Source organism: Paroedura picta, chromosome 5 (assembly GCF_049243985.1).
Source record: "Paroedura picta isolate Pp20150507F chromosome 5, Ppicta_v3.0, whole genome shotgun sequence".
Classification (NCBI taxonomy): Eukaryota; Metazoa; Chordata; class Lepidosauria; order Squamata; family Gekkonidae; genus Paroedura; species Paroedura picta.
The window spans coordinates 47246551-47267563 of record NC_135373.1 but is presented as its reverse complement, the minus strand read 5'-3'; the positions used below and the strand labels follow the sequence as shown (position 1 = coordinate 47267563).

Sequence of the window (21013 nt, the reverse complement as noted above, 5' to 3'; positions counted from 1 at the left end):
GACAGATACCCAGATCACAGCAGTTTCCTCTATGATGTCGTATTTGCCCTCTAAGGAGCAAAATTACATCAGTGCAGACAAATTTCCCCCAGCAAAAGTGATTCCTTCAGGGTACCCCCAAAGGAAGTCCCAACCTAATTAAATGTCTTTTGTTCAGATATAATGGACCACAACAACCTACAGATAAGTTTCTGAAAACTCTCTGGTGCCCGAAGTCTCACTACTCTATTTTCTCAATGTAGTTGAATTCAGAGAGGTCATGAAACATGCTAATACAAGGATCTATGTTCTTATTATAAAACTGGACAATCACAAAAGCCATCTTGCAGGACTAGCATTCCAAAAAAAGTAGACTCATCCGGAAGCTCAAAAAGCATTCGCTTTATCCTTTCTTTTTTTGTCATCAGGAACGGGTGTTCAGTAGTTCATTTCCTCTGAACATGGATGTTCAGTGATCATGATAGATTATACCCTTTGCATTTTTGCCCATAGCCCACATCTTGTGATAGGGGATTCCAGAGGTTTAGACAGCACACAGATAAGTGACTTTCTCATGCCAGCCTAAAATCCTACTGCCAACCAATCACATTTTCCATTACAATCATAAACCTAATCAGCCAGTTGTTTAAGCTCTAAAACCCTGCAGATGCTGTAATCATTCCCTACCATTCCTCCCACACAAAATAAAAAACACCACCTCCCCCTGAATAAAATGTGGCACTGCCAGATTAAAATAGCACCTTTTAAAGAAAAAAGGGGTCTCTTTTTGAAACACAGCAATTCCCAAACACTGTACTTGGAAAAACTAGCACCAAGATACTTGTAAGTGTGTCATGGACTTGTGGGCCCATATAGAGGAGAGGAAAGGGCAATGTAGCATCAGGGACAAAAGGGGACACTTTAGATCTCACCTTTGATAGCCTGGCCCCCTAAAATAAAACTGCCCTCACAAGGACATTTCATGAAACGTTTTTGGATCAGCATCCTCCCACTGAAGTTCCTGGAGTCAGAGAGATATCCTTTGCTTTCCATTCCGAGGAAAGGTACCTTTTCACACTACCAGTGGATCCAATTCAAGTTGTCAGGGTGCTCCACCCTGCTGCCCTAGCCTCATAACAGCAGGGAGTGGCAGAAAGGTTATTCCTTGCCTTTGACCCAAAACACCCTGTAAGCCTACTGAGCCTGCTTCTCAAGAGAGGGAGGCCAGGCCAAGCTTGCCTTTAGGGCTGGCTTCACTTTCCAATGCAGTCCTTGACAGAGTTCCTCCCTTCTAAACCACTGGGTTTAGGCACAGACATTCAGCCGAAGCCCACAGTTATTTATTGGGATTTTTTTTTCAAAGTAGAAAAGGGCTTCAGTCCGAAGGGAGCCCTTAAGCAGAGGGAGAGGGGATTCCCAGCCACCCACCTCTTGGACCCTGGCCTGGCTTCCCGAAAGGGAGAGGCCTGAGGGGCGTGTGGACGGCGAGGCGCGGGCAGTCGGGGCCTCCGGGCGAGTGGGTGGTCAGCTCACGAGGCCCCGAGCCAGCTTTGCTCGCAGGCCCCGCAGGCCGGCCGGCCTAGGCCCCCAGCCGGCTCCGCCTTACCTGATGCACGAAGACGTCCACGGGGGAGTCGAGCGCGGCGCCTTCCTTGGTGGTCATGGAGAGGAAGCCGAAGCCCATCCGCACGTTGAACCACTTGCAGATCCCGGCCCCGTGCAGCAGCGGCTGGCCTGCCTCGTCCGGCCGGGGCGAGTCGCCCGTGGGCTCGGCCTCGCTCCCTTTGGCGCAGCCCCCTGCAAACATACACGCCGGTCAGCCGCCGGAGCCGCCCCCCCCCCGGAGGATTACTCCCCCGGAGGACACCCCCTCGCCATGCCCACAGCGCCTCAGCCGCGGCCGGCGCCCCACGGACCCGCACCGACCATCCGAAGGGGGTAGGGGGCAGAGCGCGGAGCCCCTAAACCGAAGCGAAACGGGGCGGGGGCGGAGGCGGGGGGGTCTCCTCAAACTGAGGCCAACGCAACGGAGGGGGAGAAACCGGGCTGCTCCTTCCTAAGCGGGCGGCATTTCCCATCCGGCTCCAGCCCATCGTGGAAACGGGGCGTCCTTTCAGCCAAATTATCCCGCGGGAGGGCCATTCCTCTTCCATTTGCCAATGCTAGGCAGGCAGACGGGGGCAGGAGGAGAGGGACAGCCGCTAACCCCCTTTTCAAACTCGTTTCAAGACTTTTCTGGGAGTGGGGACAGTCGAGTTATTGGCCCCTCCAAAGGAGTCGTTGTAAGAAAACACACTGGAAAAAGAAACGCCATTTGCTGTCGAGGCCATTTGGAAGCCTCCGTGCGGTTTGAAAAGTTTTGGGCTAATTTCCCCTAGAATCCCCCCAAAAAACTTTCCCTAATGCCCTCCCCCACCCCAATGCAAGCACATGTTGGACCAAGAGAGGGTCACAGTTTCCTAGAGCCCCTTTCCCTCGAAAGGAGCGTTTTCCCCATTAAAACAAACAAACAAAAAAAACAACCCTTAAGTGTGTCCTTTTCAAGGGGGGAGGGGGAAAGTTCTTATTTCCCAAAAGTAACCTTTTTTTAAAAAAAAAACGAGCCAAAATTTCAGTTAAAAAAAACCCAAACCATAAAATGTACTTAAAAAACACAATTGCCCCACGTGCAGCTCATTTTCAAGAAAGAAATTGGGGAAAGAGGCAGCGGCGACAGAAGGAAAGGCATCGAAAGCAAATGGAATTCAGAAAGAATTATTGGCGGAGGGGGGGGGGGAGGAATATCACTTAACCTTCAAACTGCTGGTTGGAAACCGACCCCATCCTGCACCTCTGCTGGAAACGGCGGCCTGCCCTCCTCTCTGCCTGCCGTGGAAGAGGGTCTTCTCAGCCGCTCTCGGCCCCCCAAAAAAGAGGGGAGGGGAGGGGAAAGGGAGGGGGGAGGGCTGGAGGAGGAAGCTTCAAATCGAGGAGGGAAGAAGCGAGAGAGAGAGAGAGAGAGAGAGAGAGAGAGAAAGGGTCGCTACATCTTCACTTCAACAATAGCAGTGGGAGGGCCCCAGTCTTTCCAAACCTTCCCAAATTTCTAAGAGACAATGGATCTCCTCTCTCTCTCCCCCCCCCCTTTTGCTGGTCTGCTCTCCCCCTCCTCTCCCCCCCTCCAGCAGTCCTCCAGCACTCCTCCCTCCCAGGAGACAAAAAATACAACCTTCTGCCGTTCCTGGGAGTAAGGGGGGTGGGGGTTAGTAGATCCTGGTTAGTGTCAGTTCACACGTCCACACACGCCTCTTCCCCCCCCCCCCGTTCCAACTTTCCCTTTCCCACTTTACACATCTTGCTGTATGTGCAACCTCTGTGTTGGGATGTAAGTGTGGGTGTCCAGAACTGGCTCCCCGGGAGAGGTTTCGTCTCCATGCCAGAGGGGCAGCCGCCTTAGCGACAGGCTACATGGGGAGTCCCACGTCCTCTTCCAAACGGCGCTGATCCCCGGGGAAGCCTTCGTGACCCGGAATAGTCACTACCAGCCCATCCTGCGTTGCAAGGTTCACGCAGCATTCACACCCCTTGGGACAGCGATACTGTTACTGGGGGGGGGGGGGGCTGTTCGTAACGATGCATTCCAATTGATCGAGGGGAGGAGAGATGAGCCGACTTCTATGTGTGCGGGAGGGACGGGGGATTACCTGTCAAGGAAAAAGAGAAAGATCTCGCCCACCCCTTCGCGGGCACCCTTCGCTTACACCAGCCCCCCCACCCACCCACCCACCCACCCACCCACAAGAATATGCCTAGGAGGATCCAAGCCGTTTGACTCGAAGTGACCTGTTTGGAGGGAAAGCTCCTCCCTCTCTTCCCCATTTTGGCATGCTAAGCCTCTTTCCTACCCTACACCCCCCTCCCCGCCGTTGCCGACGCCATTGGGATGAGGGAAGGAGCTCCACTGGCCGGCTTTGAGTGCTCAAAGAGAGGGAGGAGGGGAAAGAAAGAAAGAAAGAAAGAAAGAAAGAAAGAAAGAAAGAAAGAAAGAAAGAAAGAAAGAAAGAAAGAAAGAAAGAAAGAAAGAAAGAAAGAAAGAATCTGAGTGTTCTTTCCCTGCCTCTCATCCCTGAGGCCGGGTCTCAGGTTATCCCAGGTTGATCCCCGTTGAATTCTGTGGGGGAAACGGTGCCGGAGGGGGGTGTTGGGTGCTTTGGGTACAAATCCCTTTTTTTCAAGACTTTGGGGGGAAGACTTTTTAAGGAATTCAGAAAGTTTTGAGCCAGGATTTGAAGGCGAGCCGTAGGTTTTATTGGTTGGTTTTTAAATATGCGATTTTGAGAGTATCGACTTTTTCCCCCTTACCGAGGGATCCAAACGGGGTGGAGAAATTGCTCTTGACAAAGCGGAGGACTTTCCCCTCCTGGTTGACATCTTAAAAAAAAAAAACTTTTCACCGTTATAAATATATTTTTAATCATTGCAATATAGTCGTCGCTGCAATAATGCCACTTACAAGCGGAAATGCGACGGTCGGATATAGAAAGGAATCCTGGGAGAAACGAACCTATTCATTCAAATCCTAAGAAATCAAATGAGGATATCCTGATCATTTACAAAGCCGCCCTGCAATCCTATACAGAGACACACCTTTCTGAACACATTGTAAGCAAGCCTATGGATGTTACTAAGAAGTAAGCCCCATTGGTTCAATGAGATTACTCCTTTAAGACAGCATTCCTACGCGTCTTTCATTTAAGGACTGCGCCTTTTAAAGCTTTTTGTTGTTGTTCTCGTTTTTTATTCCCTGGATGTCAATATTCCCCCAAACTCCCCTTTCAATTAAAAAAAAACAAAACGAGGGCAGTGAGCAAGAAGGCCTCTATATCCACTTTGCTAATAATCAACACTTTTTCTTAACAACAAACCCTCTCTCGCCATGCCTTGGTGGGAGGGGAAGACAAAATGTTTGCATGGGTCGCTTAATTCCAGATTCTTGCACGAAGGCTGAGCTGAGAAGTACAACAAACGAGATCCATTGTAGGGGGCGCCGAATCGGAAAGTGGGGGGGCGCCTCTCCCAGGCAGCCCTCGACCACCCTTCCCTACAGAGGCACCCCGATATTGGTATGATGTCTATATCGACCCCTTCCCTCCCCCCAGTAGCAACACGGGAGAGCTGATGGATGGATGGATGGCCGGGCAGGAGGCGGCGCCTGGCTGCTGTTTAAAAGGTAATCAGGTCACATGAGGAGCGATCAATGGCCCGAAGATGCTGATGGATGGGGGGGGGGGGGGGGCTGGAGGCCAGAACGAGCCCCTCGGCGCGGGGGGGGGGGGCGGAATCACCCTCGTTCTCCTCCCCCCGAAATGCTTAGGCTTGGCTGCGGCAGGGGGCTCTTTGCTTGGCTCCTGGAGATTCCGGGTTGACACTCCTGATCGGGGGCGGAAACGGCCCATCTAAGTGCCCTGGGTAGATTGCGGGGGGGGGGGCGAGGGGGGGCGCCCTTTGGGTCGCTCGTCTCATCTCGAAATCAGGCTGGTTGGAAACCCGGGGTGGGGGGCGTTTCCTTGCCGTATCCTGGGCGCTGGGGAATAGAGGGAGCCTCTCGGGCCAGGGCGCAAGTCCAGTTCCCCCCTCTCTCTCTTTTCTGCCTCCCTGTTTTCTCCCTCCTCCAGCTCTTGTAGGGGGGGGGGAGAGATTTCACGGCTGGCCGAGGACAATGGCCGAGTGACCAGTGCGAGCCCGCCAGGCAGATCGCCCCTCCATTTCCGGTGCTCGGTTCAAACTGGACAATGCCAGCGAGCTATTCCCCTGGAGCCAAACAGCTCCGTTTAAAGGGACAGAGCTTCCTATTCGCCACCCACTTCACTCCCGCCCTGGCGGAGCCTCTCTCGCCCCTCTCCTGAACGCCTCGGCCCCGGATCCCGACGGAAAGCCCATACGAGAAGGTTCCCTCTCCCAGGGAAGCGAAATATTTTCACGTGTGTACACGGAAGCTATGGATGCGGCTTAGTGGACACGGGTTCAACCACGGGAATGTTCCCGCAGGAAGCCAGGACTGGCTGTCACACCCCGTTCAGTGTACACTTGGCAGGATATTGAAATGGTTCCCAGAGATGCAGACACGTGTTCACGGCACGTGAAGACGGAGGCGAACCTTCAAGGATTGGGTAAGGGGGGGAGGTAAGTGTGGTTTTCATGGGGAGCAATCACCATCCATGCAACTCAGCCTCACATCCACACAATACAAATTCAACAACATGACTTTTTTCATCATAAGCTCGGGCTGTTAACGATAAAGTCTCCGAAAAATAAACAACGAAGCATGATATGAACCTTAGATCAAACTTCAATGATATGAACCTTAGATGAAACTTAGATCAAAAATCAAATGTGGTTTAATAGGGTGCAACAATCCCTTCTGTCCTGAAAGGCCATCATGGAGTACGGAAAGGAATCCTGCTCTCCTGTGTGCCTGCAAATGAAACGAGAGGGGGCGTCTACCGCAGTCTTTTATATCTTACCGGGGGTGGGGTTGGGGTCAGATCAAGCTGGGTAGCCCTGCCGTCGGGAGCAGCTGAAAAGAGCACCAGTCCAGGAGCTTCTTAACGACTACAAAAATTTGTGGCGGGGGAGGAGCTCTCGTGAACCACTACTCACTTCTTCAGAGAAATGACTGGCTCAAAAAGTTTATAATGCCTTAAACGTTGGTAGTCTTGCTCTTTTCTGGGCGTTCAGAAACTGTCGAATTGCTTTAAAAACACTTTACCCATCTCATGCAGCCAGCTGGGTTCGCAACCGCACTGACAAAGCTGTTCTGACCGAGCAGTGATATCAGCGCTTCCTCAGCCTCATCCACCTCACAAGGTGTCTGTTGTGGGGAGAGGAAAGGGAAGGCGACTGTAAGTGCTTTGAGACTCCTTCGAGTAGAGAAAAGCGGCATATAAGAACCAACTCTTCTTCCTCATTCTATTCTCATTATTCAAAGGTTCCGCTGACCCCATTTTGCATATTATTATTTTTTAAAACTGTGGTGTTTTGTGTACGGTTGTGGCTTAAATGCCCTGATTAGGGAACTTTTAAAAAGCCCAAATGATTTTGATTTTGTTCAATTGAGGCAGTTGAAAGTTGCAGGGTGAAAGAGGAGGAGACCTTCTGAGGGTCGAATCGCTTGTCCAGAGTGGGAGGAGACAAGATCGACGCAAGAAAAGCCAAGCCGCCCCTATGATTTTCCGTCAACAGGGCAGAAGCAAAACTAAAGAGTAGGAAACCGGGCGTCCTCCTGCTCCCTCCTCCTCCTCCTCCTCCTCCTCCTCCTCCATTGTTGGAAATAAGGAAGCCTCCTTGTCAGCCATTCTAAAAGCTGACAGTAGTGCTGACTGAAAACACCATCCTTGCCTCGAAGAATTCTTTTGCAAAGGGGAAATCCCTCCCCCACCCGCCCCAAAACTCCTCTCTGTTGCCAGAGTCATAAGAACCTCCGCACCGGTCCACAGGAAAGACTGCTCCGCACGGTTGGAATGTCTGCATACATTTTCTTTTTAGCTAGTGTATTTATCGCTATCTAAGACTGTGGGCTCAATACTTGCTTGTGTGATATTATGAAGGAAACAATTTAGGGAAATGAGATTCAGGCTCAAAGAATAAATGATCATGTAAAGGAGGGAATGGATCACTTCCAGCTGCGAGAAGAGAATTCTAGAACAGCAATGTATCCTGTCCATGGTGCTGAATCATCCCTGGTGAGCGATCTCTGATACTGTCCAAGGTCCTGAAAGAGTCCCTGTCCAAAATTCTAAGCAAAGCATTTGAAAAAACATCTATAGTTCAACGATTACTAGATATAGTGTGGTTAATATATTATACTGCAAAATAAACTATTAAATGTGGTAGGGCTCTTAATGATCATGAGGGGGCTGGTTTCATTTTTTAACGAAGCTTGTTTTCAGAAAGGCCCACTGTCACAAGCAAATGTGTTTAACAATTCCATAACAATACACGTCATCCATGGAACACCTATTCCCAGCAGTATAATGAGTGCAAGTGATATGCCTTTGATGTACCATAATTAAATTCCAACAAGTTAATCTCAAAAGGTTTTGAATCACAGACTCTACAAAAAGAGTGCATCATTTTGTGGATTATTATGGCCTTAAAAGCTGAGGTAAGAATGTTTAGGCTTTAGTCAGCTTAGTGAGAGGACATTAAATCTATATCAGGTACAATTTCTTCCTAGTAAGCAAGAAGATATATATTAGCCACTTGACCACAGCATCAAAGCCCTAGTTCAGAACCAAGAACACCACCTCTGGAAGCTTGGATAATGAATATAGAGCTGGGTGTCATTATCTCTGTGTTGGCGACACCCAACCTCAAATATCATTAAGAATTTAAATTTCTTCATCAACCTAAAAGTTGTACAATTATCCAGTAGTCATTACTTTTGTCTTCTTGGTGCTGCTCTTTATTTTTCAACCTACATCAGTACAATAGTCATTCCAAATTGACACTGTTCTCTGCCAATAAACATATATCAAATTGATAATGTTACTTCCACCAATTTTCATTCCACCTTCATCTAAATCTAATCTAGTTTTCCTGGATTATGTTTTGCCTTCAGATTGGACATAAAGGGAGATAAAATACATTCTTGTCTGAAAACTTTTCCTACTGATGACCATTCTGTTTCTCCATGACAGTGGCCTCTTGTTTAGCCTCTTGATCAAAACAACCAGACACTTTAGAACACTAATTTCCTTTAAAGCCAACCATAATTTTTCATGATCTGCAGTCAAAAGCTTTGCTGTAATCCATGAAATACAAACTGATTTTCTTCTGAAATTATCTTGTATGCTCTGATAGCCAACATAAATTTGTAATATGATCTCTAGTCCTTTTTTTTCTGAATCCAGCTTGAACATGTGGCATTCACGTTCCATAAACAGTTTTTACTGTAAGATTTTAAACATCATAAAAAGAGCCTCTTGTGGCGCAGAGTGGTAAAGCAGCCGACATGCTGTCTGAAGCTTTGCCCATGAGGCTGGGAGTTCGATCCCAGCAGCCGGCTCAAGGTTGACTCAGCCTTCCATCCTTCCGAGGTCGGTAAAATGAGTACCCAGCTTGCTGGGGGGTAAACGGTAATGACTGGGGAAGGCACTGGCAAACCACCCCGTATTGAGTCTGCCATGAAAACGCTAGAGGGCGTCACCCCAAGGGTCAGACATGACCCGGTGCTTGCACAGGAGATACCTTTGCCTTTGCTTTGCCTTTAAACATCATTTTACTTCCATGAAAAATTAATGCAATGGTCTGATAATTGCTGCCACCTTTGACATCTCTTTTTTTATTGGGGTGTAAATTGAGCATTTCCAGTCTGTGGGTTGTTGTTTTTTTCCAAACGTGTTGGCACAATCTTGTTAAGATTTTGATGGACTCCATTTCTGTGGTTTGGAATAGCTCTATTGATATCCCACCAACTCCTGGTAATTTGTTTATCCAGTTGCTCACAGTGAAGCTCTGATAGTTCTCAGAAGGTCTGTCACCCTTTTGTCTCTTCTGTATAATTCCTCTGTGTATTGTTCCAAACTTCTCTTTATTTTGTCCTGTTCAGTTAAAGTATTTCCATATTGAACTTTCATCATGCCTAACCACGATTTAAATTTCCCTCCAAGATGAGGAAAAAAGAGATGGTTTGGCAGTTTCAAATATAAAATTACATTATCAAGTGGCAGGTCTGGTCTGGATTGCAGATTAGATTTAAAAAATTCAAAACAAAGAATACTAAAATTTTAATCAGTAGAGCTAGATGAAAACTTGAAACAGCAGACCTACACAAGAAATCATCCAAAATGATTGTAATGCAAGAAAAGGTAATATAATCAGAGATTGAGTATTAAGAATATGGCTTTCGTGACCAAATGTATTGAGCCCCATAAATTCTCTGCTTATGTCTCCAATATAGCATAAAAACAAAACAAATAAAAGTGATTTTTAACTTCCAACAATATGCTAAATGCTCATGGGAAACAAATCTTGGCAAGAGATAAAATATGAAGAAATTAACATTCCAATAAAAATAATAAGAACAGTTGAGCTCTAAGAGAGAAGGCTGAGTTTGAACAGATAATTATGAAACAAAAAGGTCATTTATTATGCTGGATAAATGTTATTGCTCAAATTTGAAACAGAAGAAGAACAAGTGAAAAATGTATGATTAAATGGATGCAAAATTTTAAAGAGCAAATACCGATGTATCAATGCGAATGGTTATAGAAAAAAGAAATCAGATTCAAAGCCAGCCAGATGCTAAGAAAAAATTACCCCTTAGCGAAATATGAAGGTGGATAGATAATGAAAAATAATAATACACTGGTAAAATACATTGGTTATAATGTTTACAAGTAAAAATAATTGAATTATTGTAAAGATTATGAAGGGAAAGAGGAGTTGGGGAGAATTTCTGTTTGCTTAATACATTGTGTAGTATATAGACATTTTTGAATATGAATCCTTATTTATTACATTTATATACTGCCCTCCCCTAAAGCTCAGGGCACTTCACATGAAATGTAAATAAGAACAATACATCAAACTCAGTAATTATAACAAATGAAAGGCAACACTAATCATAATAATAATAAACAAAGAAGATAACATTGTAACAGAGTAAACGATCTAACAGATCCATGCTTGGTCAGTTCAGCTGTATAGGTTCAAGGGAGGGAGGTTCAGTGGCCCAGCAGATGTTGTTTATTTTCAGCCTCAACTAAATGGCTGGTGGAGGAGCTCCATTTTGCAAGCCCTGCGGAACTGTTTTAGTTCTGTAATGGCCCTGATCTCCTCTGGGAGCTCGTTCCACCTGGTGGGAGCCAAGACAAAGGCTCTGGCCCTGGTTGAGGACAAGCAGACTTCCTTGGGGACAGGGATCACTAGTAGTTTGGAGGTGGTGGAGCTTAGAGCTCTTTTAGGGGTGTAGGCAGTGAGAATGTCCCTCAGGTACACTGACCACGTATGGCCTTGAAAATAGTTACCAAAACCTTAAGCATGATCCGGAATTCGAAGGGTTATCAGTGCAGCTGTTGGAGAATGGGCTGGGTCTGGGACCTCCATGGTCCCTGTGAGCACCCTGGCTGCTGCGTTCTGCATCAGCTGTAGTTTCCAGATCAAAGTTAAGGGTAGGCCTGTGTAGAGCAAGTTGCAGAAGCCTAGAGTAGAGATGACCATTGTGTGGATCACTGTGGCTAGGTATTCTGGGGCCAAGTAGGGCACTAGAAGTTTGGCTTGGCGAAGGTGGTAGAAAGCCAGCCATGCTACTTTTGAGACCTGGGCCTCCGTTGAGAGGGAAGCATCCAGGATCACATCCAGGTTCTTGACGGAGCAAGCCACTGATAGCTGCACACCATCCAGGTTGGGCAAACATGCTTCCTCATTGGGACCCTTCTTACCCAGCCATAGGACCCCCATCTTCGAAGGATTGAGCTTCAGACAACTCTGCTTCAGCCACCTCATCACTAATTCCAGGCAGCTGGCTAATGCAACCACGTGCAACTAGCTGGGTGACCTTGGGCTCGCCACGGCACTGATAAAACTGTTCTGACCGGGCAGTGATATCAGGGCTCTCTCAGCCTCACCCACCCCACAGGGTGTCTGTTGTGGGGAGAGGAATGGGAAGGCGACTGTAAGCCACTTTGAGCCTCCTTCGGGTAGGGAAAAGCGGCATATAAGAACCAACTCTTCTTCTTCTTCTCTTCTAATGCTTCCAAGGAAGAATCAGTGTGGTCATCCATCAGGAGGAAGAGCTGGGTGATCTGCATATTGGCGACAACCCAACCCAGACTTTCGTACCAGTGGGCAAGAGGACACATGAAGATGCTAAACAAGATTGGATAGAGGACCGCTTCTTGTGGGACTCCGCATGTGAGTTGGTGGCAGCTTGAAGTTATGTGAAACTTCTTTTCTGTGCTCCTTCTATATTTCTATTACATTCTTCTCTTTCTTAAATAAAAATGTATTATGAAAAATAAAGAAGCAAGATGTTTTTTCATGAATGGTCTAATAATGTTACTGGCAATCCTAGCCAAAATGGACTCCCTGAAACCACCTAGATCTCAGCAGGGACTATAGATGGCCTAGTGTGCAGGTGGTTGTTGGGAGATTCACATACCTCCATAGCATCTAAAAATGTACACACACAGAGGCAGGAACCATAATGTTTTTTTCTACATTTGAACAAATCTCATGGAAGAGGACAACAGTATGTTGTCTGCTGCTCCAGAGGGAAAGACATAGAGCTTGCATTATTTCAGCTGAACATTAAAAGAAGCAACCAAATAGAGCGCCAGTTTGGTGTAATTGCTTAAGAGTCATGAATGCTAATCTGGAGAACCTTTGATTACCCACTACCCTATTTGCAGCCAGCTGGGTGACGTTGTCCAGTCACAGTTCTCCTAAATCTGTTCTAATGTAGCAATTCTCTTACAGCTCTCTCAGCCCCATGAAGGTGATTGTAAGCTGCTTTGAAAATCTTTTTAAAAGCAGGATATAAAAACCAGCTCTACTTCTTCAAATAGTAAGCATGGTTTGATAAAGGAACCAATTACAAAGGTGGGGGGGTAGCTTTCCCTAACTTGATGTCTTCAAACTGAAATTAGAAGTCCTCTGTCTGTAGGGTAGCCAACAGGCCAGGGGGTAAGGGAAATGTCCCAACCCTTTAACAGAGGTTTAATGTGTGGGAATGAGGATGCAGTAAATAACATCCCATTCAGCCAACGTTAAAGGAACAGGTCATTTTTCTCTTGGCAAGTTAACAACCCTAGTACAAACTGAGATCCAGGTTATATAGTTATTAGAGTGTTGAACTAGTACCCTGGAATTCTGGTTTCAAACTCCAGCTGCTGTGAAACTTAGGCTCACCTAACTCTGAGGGTTATTGTGAGAATGCATTGGGTAGCGAGAGCCATGTATACTGACCTTCCTTAGTGGGGCTAAAACATACTAAATAAACCTCGTTTGAGATCACATTCTGTACCAAAGATCCCTGGACATTTACTGGAGTCTTCTATAAGCCAGGAGTTAGTCCATAGTGGGGGCTGTGTTGGTTAATCCGCCCTCTGCTGGTTTCCAGAGGAAATGTCAGCAAAATCTTGCAAGTCCCTGTGAGTATTAGGTGCAGTCAAGTTGGCAACTACTTATGACAATTTTATGAATTAATGACTTCTAAAACCTCCTGTCATCATTAACAGCCTTACCCAGGTTTTGATAACTGAAGGCCATGGCTTCCCTTATGGAACCAATCCATCTCGTTCTGGTTAAAGTTGCCCAAGGGAGTTATTTGAAACCTTCACCTCAAAGCAACAACAACAACACAAAAACCCCATGAAACTTCCTGCAGGATTTTAAATTTTATTATAATGTTTGTAGATTCTATTTTGGGATCTTAAAAGACTCTCAGAGTGGTCCATAAACTAAAAAAGAAAGTTACAATAACTACACATCTAATTATGATGTATCCTGCTTTTCTGTTCAAGATAAATACTCAAAACAAGCTTCACAATATCAACACACAATTGCCAGCCAATAAAAAAAAACTTTGGGAAGTACCAGAGAACTTTTAACGGCAAAAGCCTTTAAAATGGCAACACTACTCTTTGCCCTTCTAAACATTAGGAAGGCTCTGATCACTTTGACAGACCCGGCTAGCTAGATATCATCAGATCTTGGAAGTTAAACAGGGTTGGCCCTGGCTAGTCTGTGGATGGGAGACCACCCTGACATCCTCGCGTTGCTACTGCAGAGCCAGGCAAACCACTTCTAAATGTCTCTGGCCTGAAAGCCCCATGGGTTCATCCTAAGTCAGCTGCAGCAAAAACAAACAAAAACACTCAAGCCAATAGCTACTCTCTTGTACCTGTGATTCATTGATGACATTTTTATTACCTGGTAAGAAGACAGGGATACTTTCCACCAGACTTACAATAACTTTCACCCCACTATCAACCTGACAATGAACCAATCTGTACAAGAAATACACATTTTCTGCATTTAGGTAGGAAAATGTCATCAATTAATTGCAGGTATAAGTGAGTAGCTATTGGGGCATTTCCACACCCTTTAAATGTAGTGAAACAAAGATGGTGGCGGCAGTGGTGTGATAACAACGCACAGCTGTGCTTGGCTTATTTCTGTTGTTTCCATCTCTACTAGTCTCTGTTTCACGTATAGAGGAGTTTTAATATATGCTCTTTATCTGAACAAGAAGCGTAATATAAGAAAATAAGGAAAACAAATGTAGTGAAATGTTTACCTTATGAAGTCGTCATATTCTGGCCCCTCCATATGACATGGCCAACATGCAGCGTCTGTTCAGTAACCAGCCGTCTACATCCTCCATTTTAAAGCGCTACTTGGTTAATCAACAAAAAGTGGATTCACCAACCTATGCAGCGCTGGCTAATGGAGAGCAACCAGCAGGCAAACAGCGGAGGGAAGTTGTGGAGGCTAAAACAGACTAAAGGCACCTGCCTCGTCCCGCCCTCACGCCCAAGGATGGGAATGTCTTTTTAAAACTGCCTGATAACCTGGAGCAACTAATAGGTGGACAAGCATGCAGGCGATGGCAGACCACTCCACAGCCTACTTAGGGAAGGGTGTGGCAGAGCAGCAGCCTTGTGACAAAATAAACTTGGGGCAGGCAAGCCAATGAGATCCAGTTGACCACAGCTCGAAGAGTGGCAGGAGCCGGTGCACAATGGCGCGTCCCCAGCCAGGGCCATGGCTCGGCCAGGACTCAGGCTGCTGCTCCAGAAAGCCAATGGGAGGGGAAAGAGAGAAAAGGCACGTCCCCTCCCCGGGCTCGGCTGCACTGTCTCCGGCACTGCGGAGGCTCCCAGCTGAGCTGTGACAGGAAGCGCTTCCCTGCTGCCATCCTCCTGTTGCTGAGCCTGCAGCCTTTGCCCTGCCTGCTCTGCCCACAGCCACTGAGCTGCAACATAGCACTCTGGAGGGAAGAGCTGCAACCCTGGCAGCTGGCCTGGGGTTGGACCTCACTCACCACTCGCTCGCACGGGCGGCTTCCCGAAAAGAAGGGAGAGATGCTGTGGCTCAGCCTTCCAGGAAGCTCAGGTCAGGTGCCTTCCTTGTTGGACTGGGGAAAGGAATTGTGCCAGGGGGCAGCGGCAGGGCCAGGGGATGCAGTGGAGCCCAAGGGGGCACCAGACACACCACCCACTACAGCCACTGACCCTGTTCTGGGCTCTCATTGGGAAGAAAGGTGGGGTATAAATGAAACCAAAAACATTCTTCACATGAGAGCTAGCTGGTGGACCTTTAAATCATGGGGAAATGGGATTGGCTACCTGGCTTGATTGACAGGCGGAAGAGAGTCTTGTATAAACCGCATTGCTCTCTTCCAGTATTTCCAGTAGCAGTTGTGTGTGGTGGGGGGGAAGTATGAAATGGCGGCAGAGAAGAGTGAAACAGCAAAAAGGTGAGGAGGGGCTGGGAGGCGCAATTATATCTAGTGTTACGCCATTCACCTAGTGTAACATTATTTTTACCGATGTGTGGAAATGCCCTTGGTTTGAGTGTTTTTGTTTGTTTACCCAGAGCGAACCTGTTGGAAGACAGGCCCAAAAAAGACAATAACAGAATACCACTAGTGGTTACGTATCAACTCTAAACAGATCAGCACATCCTCAGTGACTTACAGCCTCTACTAGAAAATTACGTTTCTCTTTCCCATGTCCTGGGGGGGAAACCATTTCTTGCATACAGACAACCCCCCAGTCTCAAACAACGCCTCACCCACAACAATGCAACATTTAATTTGAACATGGCCATTGGTACCAGAGCTTGAAACAAACCCAGATGCTAACTTTGCTGCCACATATACTCCAATAACATAATCACTGGACCTAACAACATCACCTACACTATCAAAGGCCTATTCACTTGCTCATCTTCTAACATTGTAAAGGTAAAGGTATCCCCCTGTGCAAGCACCGAGTCATGTCTGACCCTTGGGGTGATGCCCTCTAGCATTTTCATGGCAGACTCAATATGGGGTGGTTTGCCAGTGCCTTCCCCAGTCATTACCATTTTACCCCAAAGCAAGCTGGGTACTCATTTACTGACCTCGGAAGGATGGAAGGCTGAGTCAACCTTGAGCCGGCTGCTGGGATTGAACTCCCAGCCTCATGGGCAGAGCTTTCAGACTACATGTATACTGCGTTACCACTCTGCGCCACAAGAGGCTCTAACATTGTATATGCCATTAAATGCCAACAATGCTCCTCTGTTTTCAACATAGGGCAAACAGGTCAAACCGTTCACCAGAGAATTAATGGACACAAGTCTGACATAAAAAATCACAGGACTGAGAAACCTGTAGGGATTCAGTAAGGGACCTCAAAGTAGCTGTTTTATTGCAAAAAACTGCAAAACCCAGAAAGGGAGATTGCAGAAATGCAAGTTATTACAGCACTCAAAACAATAGAATTCCCAGGACTCTTATTACTTAGATTACTTACAATCCCCTCTTTTAATTTTATTTGGGACTGAGATTGTTATGTGATGTAAGTAAGTATGTAATGCTATTTAGATTTGAGCTCTCTGTTCTCAGGAAAGGATATACTCCGCATAGCTTGTCATCGGGATTCCTCCATGCTTGGGTGGAGATGGATGGGGCTAACAACAAGTTGCTTTTAATTACTTCTTTTCACAACTGGGAGAGAGTTTGCTATTAATTACTACCTGTACATTTTTTTTTTGCTCCAATGTTTTTGTAAATGACAACTGAACCCATAGGGCTGATTGGCTTTTCTAACAAAGAATTATCATACTGCATATTCGGACTTATGATGCTGTTTACTAATTTGCTACTAATTTACTTTCTCCTTGTATCTATACTCTTATGATCCCCGTTCCTTTGTCTGAGGAAGTAAGCCTGCACTCAAACACTCACATCTTGAATAAATCTTTGTTGGTATTAAAGCTAACATTGGATTCAAATTTTGTTGTACTACTTCAGACTAACATGGCTATCCACTTGAATCTACCAACAGCTACTGTTCTACAATCAGACAATTCAATTTGGATGCTGTCTGGAACAAACAGATCTTTAGCTTTCTCCTAAACACCTGCGTAGGAACAGCTCCACTCTCAACTTCAAGAGGCTAGGATCAGCAATTTAAAAACATCTTTCCACTGTTGCCAACCAACCCTTTTTGGATAAGGTGGATTCCTGCTGAAAAGGATGCTCTCTGGAGCTTAGAACTTGGGCTAGATAATATAGGTGAGGATGGTCCTTCAGAAACTCTGAATCCAATCCTTTTGGAGCTTTCAGGAGTAATTCCAGCCTAGAAATAAACTGAGAACCAAAGCAGCTAACATCATGGCTGGACCTGCTTGGCCTGGGTCCTGTGTGCATTCACAGTTTAATTTTGATTTGCAGCAGTATCTCTTTAATCCTCATTCTGTTCACATCTGTTCCTGCCCTCTGCACCTATGTTTTATCTCACACATTCTCTTCCAAATCGCAGCAATCTACATGTCAATAAGAAAACCTGGTTTGGCAAGATTTTTTCCTGCCCTTCTCCCTTTGTTTGAGCTGTTAATTAGTCACCGTTGATTGGTTTCAGCCAGGAGCTGGGCTACTGTAAGGGGGGGTGAGGAAACACTTTTCATACGTGGCCTGGGCCCAGTGTACCTGAGAGACCGTCTCTCCACCTATATCCCCAAAAGAGCATTACGCGCCGCCACTGCCAACTGGCTAGTGATCCCTGGCCCCAAACAAGCACATCGGTCCTCAACGAGGGGCAGAGCTTTTTCCATCCTGGCCCCCACCTGGTGGAACGAGCTCCCTGAAGAGATCAGGGCCCTGCTTGAACTCCCACAGTTCCGCAGGGCCTGCAAAAGGGAGCTCCTCCACCAGGCATTTGCCTGAGACCGACCACAAGTCCCCCCCACCTCTGACATCCCCGCCATGGCCTGAAGCAGCCTGACCTCTCTAGGGAGTTTAGCTTGTTATGTTGTTATTGTTGGGACCACTGAAGTTGTTGTTTAGAACCTTTGTTGTGTTGTTATTGTTGTGTATTGACTATGTTGTATATTGACTCGTTCCATGTATCCCCTATGATGTTGTATGTAAACCACCCTAAGCCATATGGAAGGGCGGTATAGAAATAAAATAAAATAAAATAAATAAAATAAAAGTCTTTACTGATAGACCACCATAGACATACTGCATTCAAAGTCTCTATGTCAGGTTTTCTGGTGTTTTCTCTCACCTTTATTTCCAAAGGAAGACAGACAGTGTCTCCTCACTTTAAGAAACAAATTGCCAAGCTTGGGAAAAGAAAGCAACCCATTTCTCTCCCCCCCCCCTTGCCCCCACAGGACATGTGGCTGATCTTTAACTCTTTCTTATAGGAGTGCTTCTCATATCACTTAAAGAGGACTTGTACATTAGGGGAAACAACTTAGCTCAGAAAGATTTTAGGCAGCACCAGAAATGAAAGCGTCTGCAGCTGCCAATCAGCAGAGACTTCGGCACAATGTCTGTGCTGGAGGCATGGGTGATCTGCACCTAGAAGAGAATGCCGCAGAAGTGGAGAAAATCCATTCTTTGATATGCTGGGGAATAAGTATTGTGAATAAGTGGTGTGACCGCAGAGTCAATCTTCAGTTGTTCAGATGGGAGAAAAAAACAGCAGCATCAGATTGGAAATCAGGGTCAGGTGCAGATGGCTTTTATTAACTAAGCCCAACCAGTTTTAAAAGCCCAGTGTAGATAAGTCTCAGGTTTGACTGTTCTCTGTTCCAGAACTGTCTTCAAGGGCAGTCCAGCACCCAGTGTTGTGAAGCAATCTAACCTGGATGTTAGCCAAAGCAGATGTAAGTAGGGCTAGATCCATCTTCTCCAGGAATATCTGCAACTGCAACAGCTTGAACTTTACCCCACTTTTTCTTCCTTTCTACATGTTCTCAAGGGTCTATGCCTCCTGGAGCACACTCGATCTTTATAAGGCATTAATTGATAAACTCACTTTTTTCTGCATCTGAGAAGAAAAGTTGTTCTTTTGTACCCCATTTATTACTACAAAGCAGCTTACAATCACCTACCCTTCCTCTTCCCACAACAGACTCCCTATTAGGTAGGGGAGGCTGAGAGAGATCTGAGAGAACTATGACAGGTCCACGGTCTCCCAGTTGGCTGTTTATGGAGGAGTGGGGAATCGCACCCACTTCTGTTAACCACTACACTAAGCTAGCTCTCATGTGGAAAATGTTTTTGGCTTTATTTATACCCCACCTTTCTTTCCAGTGGGAGCCCAGAGCAGCTTACACCCTTCTTCTTGCCCCCATTTTTTTCACACAACAACCCTGCAAGGTGGGTTAAGCTGAGAGAGTGCACAACTGATCCAGAGTCACATAGTTCAGTCCCAAACCTGGTGCTTCCAGATGTTAGACCAACACTAACCAGTCTAGCCTCTTTCCCAGGATGACAGTAAGGGGTAAAAATTCAGGAGAGGAATTTTGGATAGACTTTGGATAAAGTGGAATAGAAATAAATACAATATAGATTAATGCAAATGGAGAAGAAGAGAATAATACAATATTTGAATTTGCAAACACAGATTTGCTAAATTAAATAATACAAAGATATTTGCAGGTACCCATATGACCGTTGGGGATCACCAAATAAAGTTATGACAACCTCAAGAGAGGAAAGGATCTTTTAACTATTCTCCCTGCAGGCAGTCACAACATTATTCTGTGAACCTCACCATTCACCATGGGTGACTGTAACACAAATCATATTTAGCCTTCATTGCTTTTATGGAGCTGTCTTACTCTGTCTTTGGCTACAGGGCTCTCCATGTTGGAAACTATTTGTTTTAAAAAAAAGACCATGATTTTGTCTTTTTTTGTCTTCAATACAGCAAGGAAACTCCATCTCAGAAGGCTAACAAACAAGGCCACTCTTTGATCGAAGCCATTAAAAATCAGCCCCTCTAAAACCAGCCCAAGGGAAAGCCAGCATGAAATACAATTAAGCCTTTTAAAGCCTATTTCAAATGAGAAGGGAGCAAGTTTAAGCTGGTCTGCTTGGAAGTAAGCCCCATTTTACTCAGTGAGCTTACTTCCTTGACAGTGTTTATAGGATTGCAGCCTGAGGCTTCCAAATTTGACAAACTTCAGGAGGTCTGAATTCTCAGATTATAAGCCATATTGGGGGGAGGGTGTGTGTGACTTGGCTGGCTTTGTCTGTCTTCCTAATTGCACTTCACTAATTTCATAGTTCTGCTCTATTTTATATTATTTTAAGCTTTATATATTCCTTATTATATAGTGATCTCTATATATACTAATTAGCTATATATTCATTATTAGAAGCCACCTCGAGTTTTACAAAGAAGGGGAGGTTTTGCCTTTCTTAAGTGAATTCTTAAAGTGCTCAGCGGTCTCTAATGGAATCAAGGCAGCCTCCCTGCCAAAGGCAGTTTGCTTCTGTGCGTGCCTGCGGAGCTGGCAGAGAGGGTGGCAAGTTTCTCGGCCTTGTCCCGAAGACATAAAAGGAAGAAAGCTCCTTCCTGTTTTCAGCCGTGGTGGTCACTGGGTGCTGCCCTGATTCAAGGGGTTAGTAAGCACAGCGGTCACTTTCTCAAATAATGGCTTCATTAGATTGAAAGAAGTGGATGGTGACCTCTTCGAAATGGACTTCCTGACCCTTGGCGACCTTTAGCCTTCGTGCTGACAGCCTCTAAATCTTCGGCCTCCGCTCCCAGGTAACGGCTGCAACACAGTTAAGCAGAAGAGCACATTCAGTGTGGAGCCCAGTTCTGAACTGTAACCGTTGGGAAAATCCACAGCTGATCCATTCAGGGCATTGTGGACTGGAATACTCTGGAACTTCAATGGTTCAGCTTCATACGTGTTTATTAAAACCATCATTGGCTTACGGCCCAGGGGTAGTCAAACTGCAGCCCTCCAGATGTCCATGGACTACAATTCCCATGAGCCCCTGCCAGCAAACGCTGGCAGGGACTCATGGGAA

At 46.1% G+C, this 21013-nt stretch overlaps 1 protein-coding gene across 2 annotated transcripts in view; it reads right to left on the bottom strand.

Moving 5' to 3' along the window:
- The window catches only part of LIN28A (lin-28 RNA binding posttranscriptional regulator A), a 44218-nt gene extending 40810 nt beyond the window's left edge, over positions 1–3408 (bottom strand). Inside the window, exons 1-2 of one of the 2 annotated variants that reach the window (XM_077337726.1) lie at positions 3330–3408; positions 1586–1776 (exon numbers count right to left, since the gene is read on the bottom strand). In XM_077337726.1, coding sequence (XP_077193841.1) covers positions 1586–1776; positions 3330–3393 — 255 coding nt within the window. In that variant the 5' untranslated portion in view covers positions 3394–3408. Of the gene's footprint in view, positions 1–1585; positions 1777–2771; positions 3005–3329 lie in introns of those variants that run through there. The other variant, XM_077337727.1, reaches the window with a different exon arrangement.
- Positions 3409–21013: the final 17605 nt, after the last annotated feature.